Here is an 18,885-nt window from a genome sequence, read left to right on the forward strand (position 1 = left end):
ATTTCTCTGGTTAATAGAATAAAGATTATGTTAGATAGCTTTTACCACTCAGTAGCAACATTTCATGTCACAATGGAAAGAACAAAGGAATAGAGAGTATGAGCCAACACTACTGCTTGCAACCTGTGTGAAATTGAGTGAGCTTGGACCCGCTCATCTCTAAACGTGGCGTGGAGCAAGACCTGTCCTGGCCAACTCTCAGACGCTCTTATTACGTGCCAGGCACCATACATATATGCATCAGCTCACTTAATCCCCACAAGGTCTCTAAAGAAACAGAGCCAGCAGGGAAGATGATAGATAGGTATATAGATGGATGGATAGATAGATAGATAGATAGATAGATAGATAGATAGATAGATAGATCGATGATAGAAGATAGATAGATAGATAGATAGATAGATAGATAGATAGATAGATAGATAATAAATAAGGTATTGATTCACATCATTATGGAGGCTGAGAAGTCCCACAATCTGCCATCTGCAAGTCGGAGACTCAGGAATGCCGGTGGTGCAGTTTGGAAGCCTGAGAGCCAGAGAGCCTGAGGTATAGATTCCAGTCCAGGTCCAAAGTCCTGAGAACCGGAACCATAAAGGGCGGGAGAAGATCAATATTCCAGGTCAGGCAGTGAAGCAGAGAGGGAATTCAGCCTCTCTCTGCTTTTTCATTCTATTCAGTTCCTCCACAAATTGGGCAATGCCCACCCATGTTGGGAGGACCATCTGCTTTGCTAAGTCCACCAATTCAAATGCTGTTCTCTTGTGGAAACACCCTCACAGACACACCCAGAAATAATGTTTCACCAGCTACCTGGGCATGCTGTGGCCCCAGTCAAGCTGACACATAAAATTACCATCATACCTTCCTATTCTATGGATAAGAGCAGGGACTCCGAGAGTTATGTAACTCTACAAAGGGTACATAACTGCTAAGTGATAATCAGAATTCACACCAGGCCATGTGACTGCAAAGCCTGAAGCTTCACCACCCTGCTGTAACACATAGAGAAAACCTCACTGGGTCAGTGGTAACTTACTATACACACTCACAAACAAACAAGTTTCTGGGATTACATTTCATTTCTAGCCATGAAGCAAAGGTCTGAATTAAGGCAACCTGCTGGTATGATGGCTGAGATTTAAAAATCACATCCTTTGCGTTGTCTATTACTGCTATAAGAAGTTACCACAATTTAGTGGCTTAAACAACACACATTCATTGTTTTACAGTTCTGGAGGTCAGAACTGTGCAGTGGGTCTCACGGGGGTGAAATGAAGGTGTCAGCAGCCCTACGTTCCTTCTGGAAGCTGTAAGGGAGAATCCTTGCCTTCCCTTGTCCAGCTTCTAGAGGCTGCCGACATTCACTGACGCGTGACCCTTCTACCAGTTTCATCACTGTGACTTCTGCTTTCCTCCTCAGGTTGCCTCTGACTCTGAGCCTCCTGCATTTCTCTGATAAGGACCCTGTGATTACACTGGGCCCACTGGCTAATCCAGCATTGTCTCCCCATCTCAAGATCCTTAACTTAATCCTATCTGCACAATCCCTTTTAACCACATAACGTAACATGTTCACAGATTCTGGGGATTAAGATACAAAGGACATCTTTGTGGGGCTATTACTCTGCCTACCCCACCTTGTTACACATCAGTCATTTTAAAACTTATTAAAAGAACACCAATGAACCACAAACCTGCCTAACCTTATCTCCTTCCTCCACATCCATTTAATGCTCTTTTTTTTCCCCTATAAATTCAGGACAGAAGGCAAAAACATTAAGGGAAAGTGCTATCACCACATTCTAGGATATTTACTGTATTGGTTGACCTCTTGGCAAAGTCCATCTGAAAAGTGCATGCTCTATAGCCATGTAAGATTAAAAAGAAAGGAAAGGGAAAGGAAGGGAAGGGAAAAGAAAGGGAAGGGAAGGGAAGGGAAGGGAAGGGAAGGGAAGGGAAGGGAAGGGAAGGGAAGGGAAGGGAAGGGAAGGGAAAGGGAAGGGAAGGGAAGGGAAGGGAAGGGAAGGGAAGGGAAGGGAAGGGAAGGGAAGGGAAGGGAAAGGGGAAAAAATGAAAGAAGAGAAGAAAGAAAAAGAAAAAAGGATTTCTCACTGTTAACTCTGGCTTTAATCTCTCTCACTCTCATGTGCTTCCCACAATCCTTGTAAAAGCCACATGCTTGTTCACAGTAGAACATGTAGGTAATGAACAGCCTGGTGAACTTTGCAGTGTAAACTCAAAACTAAGGCTTTATTTCCTTCCTTATTATTGCAAAAAGTGATTGCATTAATTGCAAAAGCATAAATATAAATTCTTCCAAGGCACAGTGATAATGTGAATATTTGCAGTATTTGTTAAATGAAGAATATTTGCATTAGTATTTAGTTAACTGTAATTTTTGAGTACTTGTTGCATTCCCATGTACTCTTTATGTTGGGTAAAAAAAGAAAATTTCATTCTACTGCATTGTTAATCATTTTATGTTTTGACCTGTATATGTGCTTTTTTTATATATACCAGGTTATCATGATGTATATAAACAATATGTTAACCTGCAAACCATTCTAATTCAGGACTTCTCAAACTTGCTCATGCATCAGAATCACCTGGAAGGCTTGTTAAGGCACAGATTACTGGAAGCCACTGGATTCTGTATGTCTGGGCCTGCGAATTTGCATTTCTAACAAGTTTCCAGGTGATGCTGATGCCTCTGGTCCAGGGACAACACTTTGCAAATCGATGCACTAAATCCTTTCCTGAAAAGGTGGAAATAAATTAGCCAAAGAGATGTACAGAGAGTCTAATAAGTAAGCTGGTTGATAATTTGCCTGGCTCTCTATCAGCTCAGTATTTGATTTGATTGTTCTGGAAGCTATGTAGTTGCTGATATTGAATGGAATGCAGCTGACTTGCCCAGGATCCTGGAATTCCAGTGTGAAGTGGTCAGAAGACATGGGTCCTGGTCCTGAAAGATCCTGTTACTGACCAGACCATAATCTTGGTGACTCCTGCCTCTGTATGACCCCACTTCCTTCACAAGGCTCTTGGGGGAATTAAATGACTGCATATGTGATAGAGGTTTGGGAACCGTAAGACTATAAAATGTAGAAGGTTTCAAAACTCCTCTTTCCAGGAACATGGGATATGCGCCTCATTAAGCCTATTATTAACCCCTATCATTTGTGTTTTATGTTTATTCAGAATCATTATTCATGTAGCTACAGCATGACCTCTTCACAAGATGGTTCCTGACTTACTTACCATAATATGTATATTTTTATACAGTATATACCACATTTTTTGTGTTTTATTTTTTTAAAAGGGATGAATTCCATGCTTAAGTTACATCATTTACTACTGGCATGTTTCTCAGCAATGGACCTATGAACTGTCTGGGGATCTTATTAAAATGCAGATTCTGATTCCATATGTTGAAGGGAGTGTCGAAGATTCTGCATTTCTAATGAGCTCCCAAGTCATGCTCATGCAACAGGTCCATGCACACCCTTTGGGAAACAAGGACTCGTTGTCACTCAGTGTATGTCCCTTGATGACAGGTCCTCAATCTGTGCCTGTTTACAGTCTACAGTTATGTCTGTGTGTGTGTGTGTGTGTGTGTGTGTATGTGTGTGTGTGTGTTTAATCCATACTATAGAAGCATAAATTATTATCTAACCAGACATTCTAGGTATCCTAACTTATGATTATACACCCCAATAAAGAAGTAAAAATATCAACATGTTAACACATTACTGCTAGCAGGATGGATATTTACTGAGAGTTAAATCAGTATTTCTAACACTATTAAACATGGCCCTAGATTTCAGTTAAAGAATTTTTAGAAGGCAAAGGTGCCTATGCTTTCTCTTGCCTTGACCCTGGAAAAATGATTTTAATCTCAGTTGAGCTATTATCTCCTTTTTTGCAGGTGAAAATTGAGCTACCCACACAACTCCATGAAAAACACCATATTCTATTCTCTTTTTATCATGTCACTTGTGACATCAATGCGAAAGCTAATGCCAGAAAGAAGGAGGCTCTGGAAACATCCGGTATGACAGGAAGCGATCTGACGTACCTTTACACGTCATCTGTTTGACTGGAACTGGAGAGTATTTTAAAAACTCTGATTTATTAATTTTTTAGTGAAGTATTGTATTCATAAATGATAAGTCGCTTTATTTTTACTCCTCACCATGGAGGTTTGTGCTCAAAAATTTTCTCTTTGTTGTTCTTTTGCACAGTTGGATATGCTTGGCTTCCTCTGATGAAACGTGATCAGATAGCTTCTCAAGAGTATAACATCCCAATAGCTACAACCCTGCCTCCAAATTATTTAAGCTTTCAAGACTCTGCAAGTGGGAAGGTATTGAATGATGTATAATTTAAGAGAAGAAAATACATGAGCTAAATGGCATGAGGTTATCTTCTTTCTGCTGTTTAAACTAACCCAGCCAAAGTGTATATATCCATTATAGTCATGCGTCAAATGCACCTACCACATTTCAAATATCTTGTTTACTTTTTGGCCAAGAGAAATGATCTATTAAGAATGATCCCCTGATACTACATTGGTCCACTTACCAATGTCACCTAATGTATTTGCGTCTTTTATTTTCCATCTTTGTAATAATGTAAAATTAATGGAGCAGGACAGCAAATTAACATAAACAACCAGTTTATTTGCTTTCTCTCAAATTGCTGTGGTGACAGTAACAAACTCTTGTTTTGCAGCACGGTGGGAGTGACATTAAATGGGTTGATGGTGGCAAACCACTTTTCAAAGTATCGACATTTGTTGTATCAACAGTGAATACTCAGGTGAGCATGTTTTTTCCAAAATGTCAGCATCTTCATAAACACATAGAATCAGGTGTCTCCTATCTTTACAGGAGGAGACTCAGGGTGTCAGAAGAGCAGGTGATTGAAAAGGAAGAATATTTGCAGCATAATTCTGTGCCTTTCCCAGGAGAAATAGAATACACTAACCCATAAAAGCCCAAACACCATAAAACTGCAGACCCAAATACCAGAAGTGTACTTATCTGTATGACACTCTCCTTGGAAGATGGCTTTGCTTCCACTGACAACACCCAAGTGTTAAAAATGAAATGTTCAACATAAAGAATGGGAAGGCCATGAAGTCAGCAGAACTGCATTTGAGAGCCGCCTTGGCCAATTTCTGACTCAGTGACCTTGGAGAGGTCACTTTACTGCAGTTCTTATTTCCTCATCAGAACAATGATGACAATAAAATCTCTCGCCTAAGGTGTGGTGAGGCTTAAAATGAGAAACTGCACGTGAAAATATCTCATAAAGTGCAAAATGCAATACAAATCTAATTATTATCACTAGCGTACTCACCCCTTCTGCTGCAAGGCAGCTCGGTCTACCTACCACAATGTGAGAACGTCCGTGGCACCAATTACAAACTGCAGAGCAAATTATTACAAGTACATAGAATATGTCTTTCTCCTTTATTAAATTCCATGTGTATCTGCTTTTTGATTTTTGCTTCATGCTGCTTTATCTCTAGCACATACTTGGGTGCTAAGAAAAATGAAATACTCCAGGCACCATACGTATACTGGAATGAAATATCTTTCAGTAACCTCTAGTGTCTCAAGCCACATTTAATCCTCTTTCCTGATCTTATACCCATGACTCTTTAAACCCGTCTTTTCTCTGATGCCATCAGCCCTGGTTGAGTCCCACAGAACAGTCATGCTCCACCAAACCCTGCTTTTCTGTATCTCAGAATGTCCTGAGTTCTCTGTCTCTCAGTTTCAGTTGTGTGTTAAGGAACATGTAAGAAAAATTGGTAGAAGTCTTGGAAGAAGCAGGAGTAAGAAGATGAAAGAAGGCAATTTAAAAAAAAAAAAAAAGGTACAGAGCTAAGGGCAGAGCTTAGCCATTGTCATGTGGCTAAGAAGGAAAACAAACCCATGAGAATGACATAGGAGAGAGAGTAGACTATGTGCCAGAATGTCTGGTGTAAATGAAGCCCTGTCACTCTGAGTCCTTCACAGAAATGCTTACCTCCCAGCACCGTGATTGTTAGACAGTTTATGTGTCATCAGAAATAAACACATTTGCTTTCTTTTTTTTTTTTTTTGGCTGTTTCAGGATCCATATGTGAACGCATTTTTCCATCAGTGCCAAAAAAGAGAGAAAGATATGTCTCAGTCACCTACCTCGAATTTCATCCGCTCTTGCAAGGTAATGTGACATGCAAATAGTTTCAGTGGTGGACAAAAGAAACCTCTATAATTTCCATTGAATAGCAAATTCAGTGGTAATTATCACTAAAGATTTTTATATGCCTTATCAATTCAGAGATTAAAAGATTTTATTTCACAATTCCTGAATATTTTGTTGATTAGAAAACAAGCAAAGATTGGTGTTTCCAAAACAAAAATCATTGAAAATCAAAAACAATTGATTTTAAATTACTTAATTAAATATAGTGTCCTTGCTACAATTCCATTATGCCCATGCCATGGTAAATGTGATAAAAAATAAAGCCAGATAAAGGGGAGCTAAAGTATTCACGTTCAAGTTCTGCAAAACATCAGCAGAATGTGCTTCAAATTTAATCAGTGTGTTGTTGTTTTCTTTCTTTTTTCTTCTTGTCAATTTACTACAGAACTTACTGAATGTGGAAAAGATTCATGCAATCATGAGTTTTCTGCCTATAATCTTGAATCAGCTCTTCAAGGTTTTGGTACAGAATGAGGAAGATGAAATAAGTACAACTGTGACCAGGTATCCCTTAGGGGAAGAGATTTTTATCACCTGTGGTTACGCACAACTTTGATTATAACTGAGTGGCCACCTAATTGTATATTCTTACATTTTGTTTTACCACGTGTCTCAAATTTAAGTATTCCTCACTCTTGACTTCTTACCTTCTAATCATCAATTATTATCATTCGACTATGGTTTTAGACCTCTTAACATTTTCTTTTTGTTTTCGAATGAAAATCTTTATTTTGAGAGGATTATAGATTCACATGCACTTGTTAGAAATAAAGCATAGAGATCCCGTTTTCCCTTTATCCATTTTACCGCAATGGCAACATCTTGCAAAACTAGTATAATAAAGGGCATTACCAGGATATTGACATATAGAGAATCATACGGTATGATACTATCAGTTTATATCATAATTCTCCGACGATTCATCCATGTTGTTGTATATACCCATAGTTCATTTATTTTTATTTCTGAGTAGTATTCCATACCACAGTATGTTTAACAATTGGCCTGTTGAATGATTCTGGGTTGCTTCCAGTTTTTGGTAGATTTTGGGTAAACATAAGCTTTCATTTCTCTGAGTTAACATTTCTCTGCATGTGTAGTTTTTAAGAAAAAGCCAAATTGTTTTCCAGAGTGGCTGTACCATTTCACATCCCCATTAGATCATTTTCTTTTTCTAAATATTCACTTTTTCTCCAACTGTTCTCACTTTAAGTTTGTCTATACTACATTTTTCCAGCATTATTAATCTGTCTAGTGATTGGCAGCCACAATTTCCTCTTAATAGAGATAGTGTTTTGAATTGATTATTGAATCATATATTCCTAAAGTTCATTTGTTTTAAAAATATTAGTCACAATGTTCTGGGGAAAAAATTACTCTTGACATTGACATGTTTCCAGTACCTTCCTAACTCACAGGCATATTATTAGCCTCTTTCAGAATGAAAGTCTTTAGGCTCATTTTTAAAGTACAGCCATGAACCTTTGGAAGATTGATGTATCTCTCACAGTTCTACAACCAGCCAGTTCTAGACCCAGATTAAAAGTCCCCAGTTATGTCTTTAACAGGTGCTCTTTTCAGCATGAGTATATGGGTCTGTGTTGAAAAGACTAAATATTTCAGCTGTTAGAGCTGTTGGAATTCTGAGATATTCCAAAGCACTACAGCCATGAAGCAACTGGAAGTATTCATGTGAAAAAAAAATCAACCTGTGCCACCAGTGCTATAGAAACCCTATCCCAGCTAAGAGCTAAGGAGGGGTGGGGGCAGGGTTCGGAATGACAGCATCTTAACCTAATTCCTTTTTCCAAAAGCCTATACGTATAATGCCTCTGGGTTGGAAGGGAAGCCCTTTTAAAATGGAATATGATAATTAATTTGAGGTTAAAGGTCTTAAGTTTTAATCAGGTACTAAAAATGATCCTTTTTCCAAGAAGATAATGTCAGCAACAAACATGCAGACCATAATAGCACGTTCAACTTGGGCAAAAAAAGTCTCCAGTGTGATATTGCATCCATAAGACATTACTTATATGTTAATATTTAGAGATTTCAAGATTGGAAATGGCTAACAAGTAATATAGATATTAAATACCCAGTAGTGGGGGGTGAGAAGGACCAAGGGGAGTCTGAAATTGATGGATTCATTTATTCATTAACTATTAAGTACCCAGTTTACAAGCACTCCAATGACAAACCAAATGGTATTTTCCTGCCTTCTCCAGAAAGGCTACTGAACAGCTTTGTTTTTCCAGGGTTCTGACTGACATTGTGGCCAAGTGCCACGAGGAGCAACTGGACCACTTTGTCCAGTCATACATTAAGGTATGAAGTCACCACTTGGGCACTGGTTATATGAACCTTGTACTGTGTGGCTTGTCTCATTTCCTGTCTATAATAAGTGGGAAGTCTCTCCCTTTAGCTGGACGGTGCCCACCACAGTAATAGCAGACATTTCCCTTAGCTACTGAGAATTCTGTCTCTTTGCGTTGATGGGCTACGTGTATTGTTTGAATGTATAAATGTCTAAATAACATGCGCATGGGCAAATGAATATTAATATGGGGAGAAAGAGCAGAGAAAGAGATAGAGGAGAAAATGATTGTCTTTTAGAAGTCACCTTTACAAATAAATGAAATTCCTGTGTAAATTTAAGGAAGATCTTTCTTGTTGGTTTGTTGAATGCTCTGTGTTTCTTCTGTAATGTGTTCTTAGCTCTTTTTACTGTTTTCTCAGGCATTATTTCATTTTCCCAGTTACTGTATATTTGTACCTGCTTCTGGTATGTTAAGTCCTTTATCCTCTGGCATGAACCACCAGCCATTCCATCAGTGTGCCCTGCTTCTTCCAAGTGTCCTTTGTCACGTTTCTATTCTCATTTCCAGTTGGCCTGTGAATTAATGCCAGTGAACTTGCGATGATGTTTGCACACTATACTTCCTGCCTAAATGTCACCTTCTTGAATGGAAAAAAAAAAGGACCCATCCAGAGATAAATAAGAGTACCTTGTATTGCTTTATGATACAGAAGACTTAAATGTCTATTTTATCGATGTATAGCTTAAATCTTCTTGAAACATAGATCTTTTTAATTAAAAGAATACATTCCATTAATATACATGGATAGACATGTACCCACATATTTTAGATGTCTGAAAGGTGACTAGAGAAGAATTTTGGGTCTTTTGTGCTAGAAACTTGTTTTTTGTTGTTGTTGTTGTTGTTTTTAAAGCTCTTGTAAAAGGAAATAGCTTAGAAAACTCATTTTGGAGTGAACCCCTCTGAGACTCTGAGATACCATCAGTGAGAATTTTTTGTCATTACAGTTTTATTGCTATATATTTCCTACTTGCCAGAAATGTTAGCTGTCTTCCCAAACACCTAAACATAAGTGTGTGCCCTTCCTTAAAATAGCCCACATGCCAAAAATAGTCAGTTACTTCGCAATGATTTCCCTCTGGTATAATTTTACCCAATAAGATCTATATTTCATTTACAGAAAGCCAGTTCCACCCATAAATGGCTTTTAGTCTGCTCTCTGTTTAAGATAAAGTCATAGCTTACTTATATAGGGTATTAATGAGTTTATATTCAACAGCATCATCTATAGAACTTTCACTCTCTTAATGCTTACCTCAGTGTTCCATTTCGTTCTCCAAGGGGCTGAGAAGAAAAAAATTCCCAGGCCACATTACACAAAGTCCTCTCAGTTTCAACACAAGTATTATGTACCTTGTTCTAATGGAATCATTGAAAATTACATTAAGAACCCTCTGGTGTTGTGACTATTTTTATGACAGTTCAGGTTAGTTCCCCATGAGAACCTTAAATCAGTTCTCAGACTCTATCTGTGACGTTCTTGGAGAGGTAAATTGGAAATGCATCCTGATATGGTCTTTATTTTTAACCAGGTTGTTTGAAATATCTTGATGAGATCACTTGATTTTGTAATATAGGAGACTACTTATTTAGTTTGCTTTGAAGTGGTTCAAATCCAGAAATACACGTATGTAGAATTTCATGTTGATAATTCCTAAAGATGTTTTATAACACACTTCTATATAACTCAAACAAATATAGCCCCATAAATATAACCAACTGGAGTTTTATTCTGGAAAAAGCATTAAACTAGCAAGTGGGAAACTAGGTTCTAGTCAAGGTTAAATAGTTAACTTGAGCAGTCAGCCTCTCTGAAGTCATGTTTCTCCTCTGTGAAGTGAGATGGGGACATCCAGCTCTATGATTCTGTGATTGGACTCCAGTTGTAGTGCATGGCTGACAGCCTGATGTTGGCCAAGGAGCCTGATATTTTATCATCAGTGGGAAAAGTGACCGAGCATATAGATGGACATTACGCCCCACAAGTAGGAGTATAGTGAAAACTGATGGGCTGGTGGTACCAATATATGTTTTGAAGACCTTGAGAGATGTGAGAGTCAATGTAATGTGTATTTATTCACAAGCAAGCTAAACACCATTTCAAGTTCAGTGGTGCTAAATGCTGCTAACTCACCCCATCTACAATAGCCAAAACGCACACATACACCATGTCTTTTTCAAAAATGTATGTCTGAAGTTAATCTAATGAAATGCCATTCTTTACAAATAATTTGTGACACTGACATGTTAGAGCTAAATTTTAAAATAAGAATATTTCAGAGCTAGTTGCAATGCGCTTGGGGCTGAATAACTGCACATGGGATTAAGTACTGATGACATGACCCTCACGATGAGTCATAATCCCTGAGGGGAAAAATTGTATCTTTCTTGATTTTACCTAGTTTCATGCTTCTGTTAGCTTTGTCTTTTTCCTCTGTGATGGGCTTGGAGAAGTCAGGCTCCATCAGGATGATTTAACTGTCAATAAGCTATGAGTTTCAAAGAAATAATTATAGATCCAAATGTGAATGTGCCTCTGCTTTGAGTTTCTTGCCTGCCTTCACTCTTGATTGTGATGAAGACTAAATTGTGTATATCATGATGAAATGACCTTCCTTGAGGCAAACCCAACTCATAAGTAAAAAATTATAATTCAGTAAAATAAGCATTTTATATTTGAAATATATGTGCAAAAATTGATGCTGATATCCTTAAAATATGTGAAGAAATACTGAAAACTAAAACCATTGCATGCACTTCATGCTGCGTGCCAAAACCAATCTTTTGAGGAAAACAAAAGTGAGCAGCATTTGTTATTGTACTGATGGCCAATGTTCATGAACCTTCTGATAACTGTGTGTAAGCATGAGATGGTAGACCCTGGGCATGTGGGAAGCTCACCTATCGGCCTCTGGAAGGCACCTGCTTCCCCACTTGGCTATTTGAGTGGGCGCTCTACCCTTTCAGGATGAAGAAATGCTACCATGCCACCTGTTACCAGTGGAAGGAAGGAGAAGGGGAAATGTGTCCTAAGTAGGTGGGTCAAAGCCCTCCATGTTTCCTTGAATCTGCTAAATTGCTCTCTGACTCTTTCTTTTGATTTCTACAAAAAGAGTTTCAAGGAGAGCTTAGGTGAGCCAGGCCTGGCCTGAGCAAAGCTCTAAGTAGGAACAGGTGTGTACTATTCTTATCATTGGGCCTTGATTTATGTCATGACAAAATCTAGCATGAGCAGATAATTTTGAGTTATACGTATTCGTGAAACATAATTTTGAAAGCTTTGGGTTTTTTTAAGTTATTCACTTTTTCCTCTTTTTGGGTTTTCTTCAGTTCGTGTTCAAGACCAGGGCATGCAAGGAGAGAACGATACATGAGGAGCTGGCTAAAAATGTGACTGGTCTTTTGAAATCAAATGACTCAACAACGATCAAGCATGTCCTGAAGGTAAAGAATTTAAAGATGATTCTTTCATTGTTAATATGAGGTTTACTCTCACCCCCCCGAAAGTTATAAGATTCATTGATTTTCCTAAGTAATTTCTCTTATAATTTCTCGCATCAGCTTCATATTGAAACAGTAGCACATAAAAACATTAAGCATAAGAGACCTATGTCAAGAGAACAGATCATCTTAAGAAGAAAAATGGCCCCAAGTGAAGTCCCTTGGTCTAAAGACAGAATAAATGATATTAAGAATTATTCAAAACACTGAAAAATTCTAAGTGTAGCAAAAATAAAGTTTGTTGGGTTTTTAGGCACAGTAAGAGGAAATATTACCAACAAAACAGTGAATATATTGACAACAGAAAAGAAGCAAAGAAGCAGCCACTCTTTGACCCCAAAAAGTTGAAATGTATGCATTCATTCGTGGGAACATAAAGACAAGATGGTGAGAGGCTTATGAAAAGATAACTCTAAATTATTATAGAATAGTGGACTTAGTCCCCAGCTAAATTAATTATCTATCATGACTTGACAGATGGATAATTGTTTAGTAAGTAGCTGGAAAGAGAAGGTGGAATCAAAAAACATCCACATGATTTCACTAAAATCAAAGTATCCTAAGCCAAGCAATTTGTTTAAATTAGTCTTATGAGTATATTCATTTAGTTTGTTTATTCAACAAATGTGTTCTTAGTGCCTCCCATGCATCAGGTACCATCCTTGGCACTTGGCATGCAACAGAGAATAAAATAGAGATCTCTGCCCTCAGGAAGCTTACATTCTACTGGGAAATAAAAACACTAAACTACAGACATAATGACAAAATTAATTCCATTGTATGTTAGAAAATGAGAAGTAGTATGGGAAAAGAAAATGTCGGGCAGATGGAATTTGGGAGCAGGATGCAGGGTGAGGTTTGCAGTTTTAAATAGAATGGTCAGGATGAAGCGCACAGAGAAGTCAATACCTGAGAAAAAAGACATGGGATGGTGGGGAGGGAGCTGGTCCTGTGGATGCTTCCAGTAGAACATAAAAGGTAGAAGGGGAGACCTGTACAGAGTCCTAAGACAGCAGCATGTCTGCCAGGCCGAGAGGACGGCAGAGGGGCCAGTGTGGCTGGAGTCAAGTGAGCAAAGGAGGGAGGAGGTGAGGTGAAGTCAGAGAAACAATGGGAGGTTCACCAGCGGCATAAGGTGCGCGGGCCCTTGCAAGGGTTTTGGCTTCCACTCAGAGCGAAAGGGCAAGCCATTAGAGGGTTTGAGCAGAGGAGTGATGTGAGCTCACCTTGGTTTACAAGGATCACACTGATGGCTGTGTAGAGAATAGACCGAAGTGGGGTGAGTGCTGGAGAGGCAGCCCACCCAGAAGAAGGGTCCTCTGGGGAGAATCAGAGTTCAGTTAAAAAATGAGGTGAATGGACTATCTGGAGAAGTGCCTCTTCCGGAGATTTTGCTGATGGTGGACCATGTGTTCCAGAAGGCATGGCGCGTGGGTTTCAGGAGATGGAAGCAGGGGGATATGCGGATACAAAAGGGAATTCACAGAGATTAGAGGGCAGGAGAGGAGTGGGGGCTCCTTTTATCAGACATGTACAGAAACAAAGGCTTCATTTGATTAATCCTGGTGGACTCAAAGTAAAGAGTGGAGACTATGAGAGTGTTGAGAGGTAGCGATTGGTGTCAGCTGAATTAAGAGACATTTGTTGGAACACTTGGCACGAAGGTTAAAAAATATCATTTTGGACAAGATGGGGGAAAAGGGACTTTAACAATGCATGTTGGATTATTTAAATATTCCCAGCATTTTCAATATCAAGTTTACTTAGATGTGACCCCTTCGTTAAGCCAGAACTGCCTCTTTAGAACTTAAACTTCTTCTCAGTCTGTCTTCTGGAGTTAGGACTATTTACTCAAAAGTTCTTAGCATCATGGTTTGTATCAGCCTAAAATTGGATGTAATTCAAATGCCCATCGACAGTAGAGCACATAAGTAAATTGTGATTGTATGCGTATACGTGATGTAGTGACAATACGGGACCCCTAGCGACATGACTCAACGTAATAGAACGTCAGAACAGGATTTGTTGAATGAAAAAGGCAATCACAGGAGAATGCATACAGGATGTTTTCATGTATATGAAGTTCAGTGGAAAACAAAACAAAATACATTGCTTCAATATATAATATTGGTAGCAAAATTATGAAGTGAAACAAGGGAATGACAAGCACAAAATTTTAAATTCTTTGTGGTGGAGGGGATGGCAAGGGGAGAGGATCAGGGGAGTGTATTCTTTGAACTGTACATACAGGATGTATACTTTTGTACCTGGAGTAAGTAGTACCCTTTTACCCTCAGGCCCAAGAAAGAGGGCCTCCCTCCTGGGACATGCTTTGGTCTCCAACTGCATACCTCCCCAAGGGAAAGGTGTGCGGGTAGCCAAGAGACATGCCCCCTGGAAACCCCTCACTCCCCTTCTGAATCTATGAGGATCCCCAGGAGCCCTCACCTCATGGGCCCATCGGCTTACTCCTGGGCCTGCTTACACCTCTTTCCTAAGTCCATCCTTCAAAGGGAAAATCTTGAGGCCTGCTTGCCACCCTAAACCCAAGGAAGGCGCAGTTTGCAGTGGAAGACGGACTGGTGGACAACAACACTTGGATGTACAGGCTGGACAGTCACACATGTGCACCAGGCTCCTCATGGTGTAGGATAGAGCCTTGGGTGAGGGAGTAGGCACACACCCCCCTCTCCCCATGCCCCCACTTTCTGGTACAGCATTCCAAGTTGTCATGAAAGTATACTCATCAACGTAGGATGATGAAACATATTTTATGGGGTACTTCGTTAGCTTGACTTTGAAATTTTCACTATTTAGACATGGGGCTTCCGTTTTTAATCTTGCCTGTAGCCCTGGAAATGTTAGAGGTGAGCCTGCTATGATATATTTTGTTTAAAAAATTTAGTTTTGTTTAGCTAAGTGAAACAGATACAAGAGTAAATATTCCACAAGACTACTCTAATTAATCATATCCAGTAAGCTGGTGTCTTGTTTTAGTTTAAACATTCTTTGAGAAGACAGAGCAACTGAAATGTCTGACATTTACTTTTACCTTTAGAATTTTGATAAAGATCACACTAACATAATGGAGAATGTATTGCTCTGATGCGTTTAATTTCAAAGAATACCTTTTGACATTAAGATTTTATAATATTACAAGTTGTAAAGAACAGAATTATCAGTATTTTACCATAGGATAATTTCTTACTGTTTTCTTTCTTTTCCTAACAGCATTCCTGGTTCTTCTTCGCAATTATCCTAAAATCAATGGCACAACACTTGATTGACACAAATAAAATTCAGGTAAGATCATGCTATCCAACAATTATGTAAATGAACATGCACTCATTTATTCCATTTTTATTTATTTTGCAAACCTTAGCAATATATGTTCATCGCTTTTTAAGTTGGAGAAATGATTTTGTGCGTCACTTCATCCTCCATGGTTTTCATTCTTGCAGCATGGAAGGCTGGGTGCTCAGAATTTTAGAAATGTGTGGGTCAGTCTAACTCTGAATTTTGTTTCCATCTACAATGAAAATGTGAGTCTAATTTTAAAGCCAACTTGTGAAGACAAATAAATCTTACCTAGCTCTGCAAAAGGGCTGTGTAAATTCATGAAGTCAACACGAGAAGGGAAATCTCAGCTGCCTGAAATTTCCCTCACGTGTGCAGAAGTTAAGACAGAAGAGTATATTCCTGGACCTAAGGGTGGCCTTTAGGGACTCATAAAGTTGTGTTCAGTTTATGATATGTATTCTCACAGTCAAGCCATTTTGCATCTTGTGACAAAAGTCTCTGGATTGTGCGGTCCCACAGCTGCCTGCTGTGGCATGCCGGGACCGTGGAGTTCAGACGTGCTGGTATAAACTTTCAGCTATAAGATGAATATGCTCTGAAGACCTAATGTAAAACCTGGTGATTATAGTTGAGAGAACACTGTATTGTACAATGAAATTTGGTAAGAGAGTAGAATGTAAATCTTTCCACAAAAAGAAAGAGCAGGAGGGAGAGAAGAAAAATCCGTGAGATGATCAATGTGTTCATTAATCAGGTGAATGAATCCTTTCCCAGTGTATATGTGTACCATATACACAGTGTATATGTGTACCAAAACAACACGATGTACACTTTAAATGTCTTAGAATTTTATATGTCTATGATTCCTCAATAAAGCTGAAATAATTTTTTTTAAAAAAGACTAGCTGGAACTTAGAAGACATTTCAAACCAAAGTCTGTATTCATTAAGTTCTATTCATTCATTGGTTTCTTAGAGTTGTTTATTGGGGAATTCCTAGTTTTAAAAATATCAAAATAAGTTGATTTTTAAATTAAATGGAAATTATGTGTCAAAGAAAGTCTAGAATAATATTCATTAAACTATTAATAGTAGTTATTTCCTGAGAAGGAAGTGAGGGGAATTAAGATGTGAAAGATCATAGAGAATATTACATTGTTTGAACAGTTTGTAATTAATAAATGTTATAACATACTTGTTAATAAAATGTGAAAAATGTATTGGCCAAAATAGAAGGAAACATTAAATGAAAATGATGCCAATCATGACCTTGAAATTATTATGGCATTCAAGTTTTCAAAAGGACTCTTTTTGTTTGACAATATACAAAATGAAGTCAGTCTTTCAGTTTACTTTTTTGCAAGGCTCTGTATTTCGTATGCCACATTGTAAAGAAACAACCCATTCTTTCCTTAGCTTTCTCGGGCTCAAAGATTTCCTGAATCTTACCAAAATGAATTGGACAATCTTGTAATGGTCCTGTCTGATCACGTGATTTGGAAATACAAAGATGCCCTTGAAGAAACAAGAAGGGCCAACCACAGTGTTGCCAGATTTCTTAAGGTACAATTATACGGATCACAATTCCATTCAAACCTAGTGAATGCAAGATATTCTAAATGTTAATCAATATACATCTCCATTTATAATGAAGAGTCAAAACTTGCAACACTCTTAGATACTTTTATCTGTACATCTTTCCTGCTTGAAATACTTTGTAAGTTTCTCTTCCAGTTTGACAGCTCATAGAACAAAGACCAAGGTTAGATATAAGTATCCACTTGAGTGTTGCAAAATCATAGTACTTCTAAATATTTTTAAAGTGAAAAATGAAATTTTTAAAGGAGAAGCTACACTGAGGCAATATTATTCTCTCGAGCCTTTCTGCCCTTGAATTGATGTTTTGCATTGGCTATAGTTCTAACAGCGATGGCAAATAGGTTCTTTGGGAAAACGTTTGGGAATTTAACATTTCTGTTGTGTTACCTCCAGGCTCTTTTTACATGATGAACATATTATGCACTAATCACAGAAGAGAAAAATTATCAATTAAACTAATGAGCAACTATTTACTAAAATCAGTTATATTTCTTTGGATTATAGGTATTCGTATTGAATTGAGAAGAAAAAAATGCAAACTCAAAAAAAGCTAAAAGCAGAATCATGGTTTATCATTTAACAGATAATGCACTTAACTAGAAATATAACATTGTTCTTCTCTTTCTTCTTTTGTCCAACTCTGGGCTATTGTAACCTTGATGTTCAAGCCATGTTTCTTGTTTATTTATGGTAGACACCAGAACATACTGCATAGGTGTGAGAATTTATAAATAAATACTCATGATATAAGAGGCTATGGAGTACATGGAAAATAAGCCTGAATTGTCTTTGGAGAGTTTTAATTGAGTCTAATTTCTTTTTTCTTGTGTTAAGCACTATTTCAAATTATACATTATATTTGTTCGCACCTTGATTGAATTTTTTTTCCTTCAATGTTTTGCCTCTAATTTTTGCTCTTTCTTTGCTTCTAGAAAGAAAAAGAGATGGTCAGGGTTAAGGGAGAAAAGGGTAAAAGAGAAAAAATAAATTAAAGGAGAAAAATAAATGTAGTTTTCTACTACATTTGTAGTTTTCTACATTTTGTAGAAAATGTAGTTTTCTACATTTTAAGACCTATGGGGAAAAAATTATTACTACAGGTAGTTCATTTGAAGTGCTTTATAGAAAGGGAACTTGTATTTCAATATATGTCATTATCTTTTCTAAAATATTTAATGATCATTAATGTAAAAATAGTTGAATTTAGAATTTTATCTTTTTTAGCGCTGCTTTACTTTTATGGATCGGGGCTTTGTGTTTAGGATGGTGAACAATTACATCAGCATGTTCTCCTCTGGTGAACTCAAGGTAAGAACTGCGGGCAGGAGTGGTTGCTTTCTCAACTGTGTCATTATAAATAAATCAACTGGTCTATGTGTGTAGCTGCCTAGAATATTAACTTATCCATTCTCTGCATCAAAATAATAATAATAATAATATTTTATAATAATAATAATAATAATTTCTATACCAATGAGAGGCAATCTTAAAATGGTTCATCTGCTGAGTAAGTCTCCCCAAGTCCTTCCTTAATTGGGGACAAGAAGAATGGAGTGGAAGTATTTCCATTTCACTCCTATTTCTTGTGGGTGGTGAAAGAGTGGTTGTTTTTAGCTGCAATTCCAATAGTCCAGTTTGCTCAAGACTGTCCTGGTTATAGCACGGAAAGTCCCACTCCCTGGAAATCCTTCAGTCTTGGGCAATATGGACAGTTGATCACCCTACCAAAATAGGGGGTATGTGTGGGGAATAGACAGGGAACAGTGCTCTCCAGAGAGCAGTGGTTCTCAAAGTGTGGTTTCTAGATTAGTGTGGTAGCCTCACCTCAGAACTGAAATCTGTAT

The 18,885-nt window shown here is 37.9% G+C and overlaps 1 protein-coding gene across 1 annotated transcript in view; it reads left to right on the forward strand.

Annotated features, from left to right (window-relative positions):
* The window catches only part of DOCK10 (dedicator of cytokinesis 10), a 231,599-nt gene that overhangs the window by 170,906 nt on the left and 41,808 nt on the right, over positions 1-18,885 (forward strand). The window contains 10 exon segments of the mRNA XM_033111994.1: positions 3,932-4,055; positions 4,248-4,369; positions 4,738-4,824; positions 6,130-6,222; positions 6,650-6,768; positions 8,520-8,589; positions 11,973-12,086; positions 15,375-15,446; positions 16,859-17,005; positions 18,266-18,349. Coding sequence (XP_032967885.1) covers positions 3,932-4,055; positions 4,248-4,369; positions 4,738-4,824; positions 6,130-6,222; positions 6,650-6,768; positions 8,520-8,589; positions 11,973-12,086; positions 15,375-15,446; positions 16,859-17,005; positions 18,266-18,349 — 1,032 coding nt within the window.

The sequence above is a fragment of the Rhinolophus ferrumequinum genome, chromosome 8, assembly GCF_004115265.2.
Source record: "Rhinolophus ferrumequinum isolate MPI-CBG mRhiFer1 chromosome 8, mRhiFer1_v1.p, whole genome shotgun sequence".
Lineage (NCBI taxonomy): Eukaryota > Metazoa > Chordata > Mammalia > Chiroptera > Rhinolophidae > Rhinolophus > Rhinolophus ferrumequinum.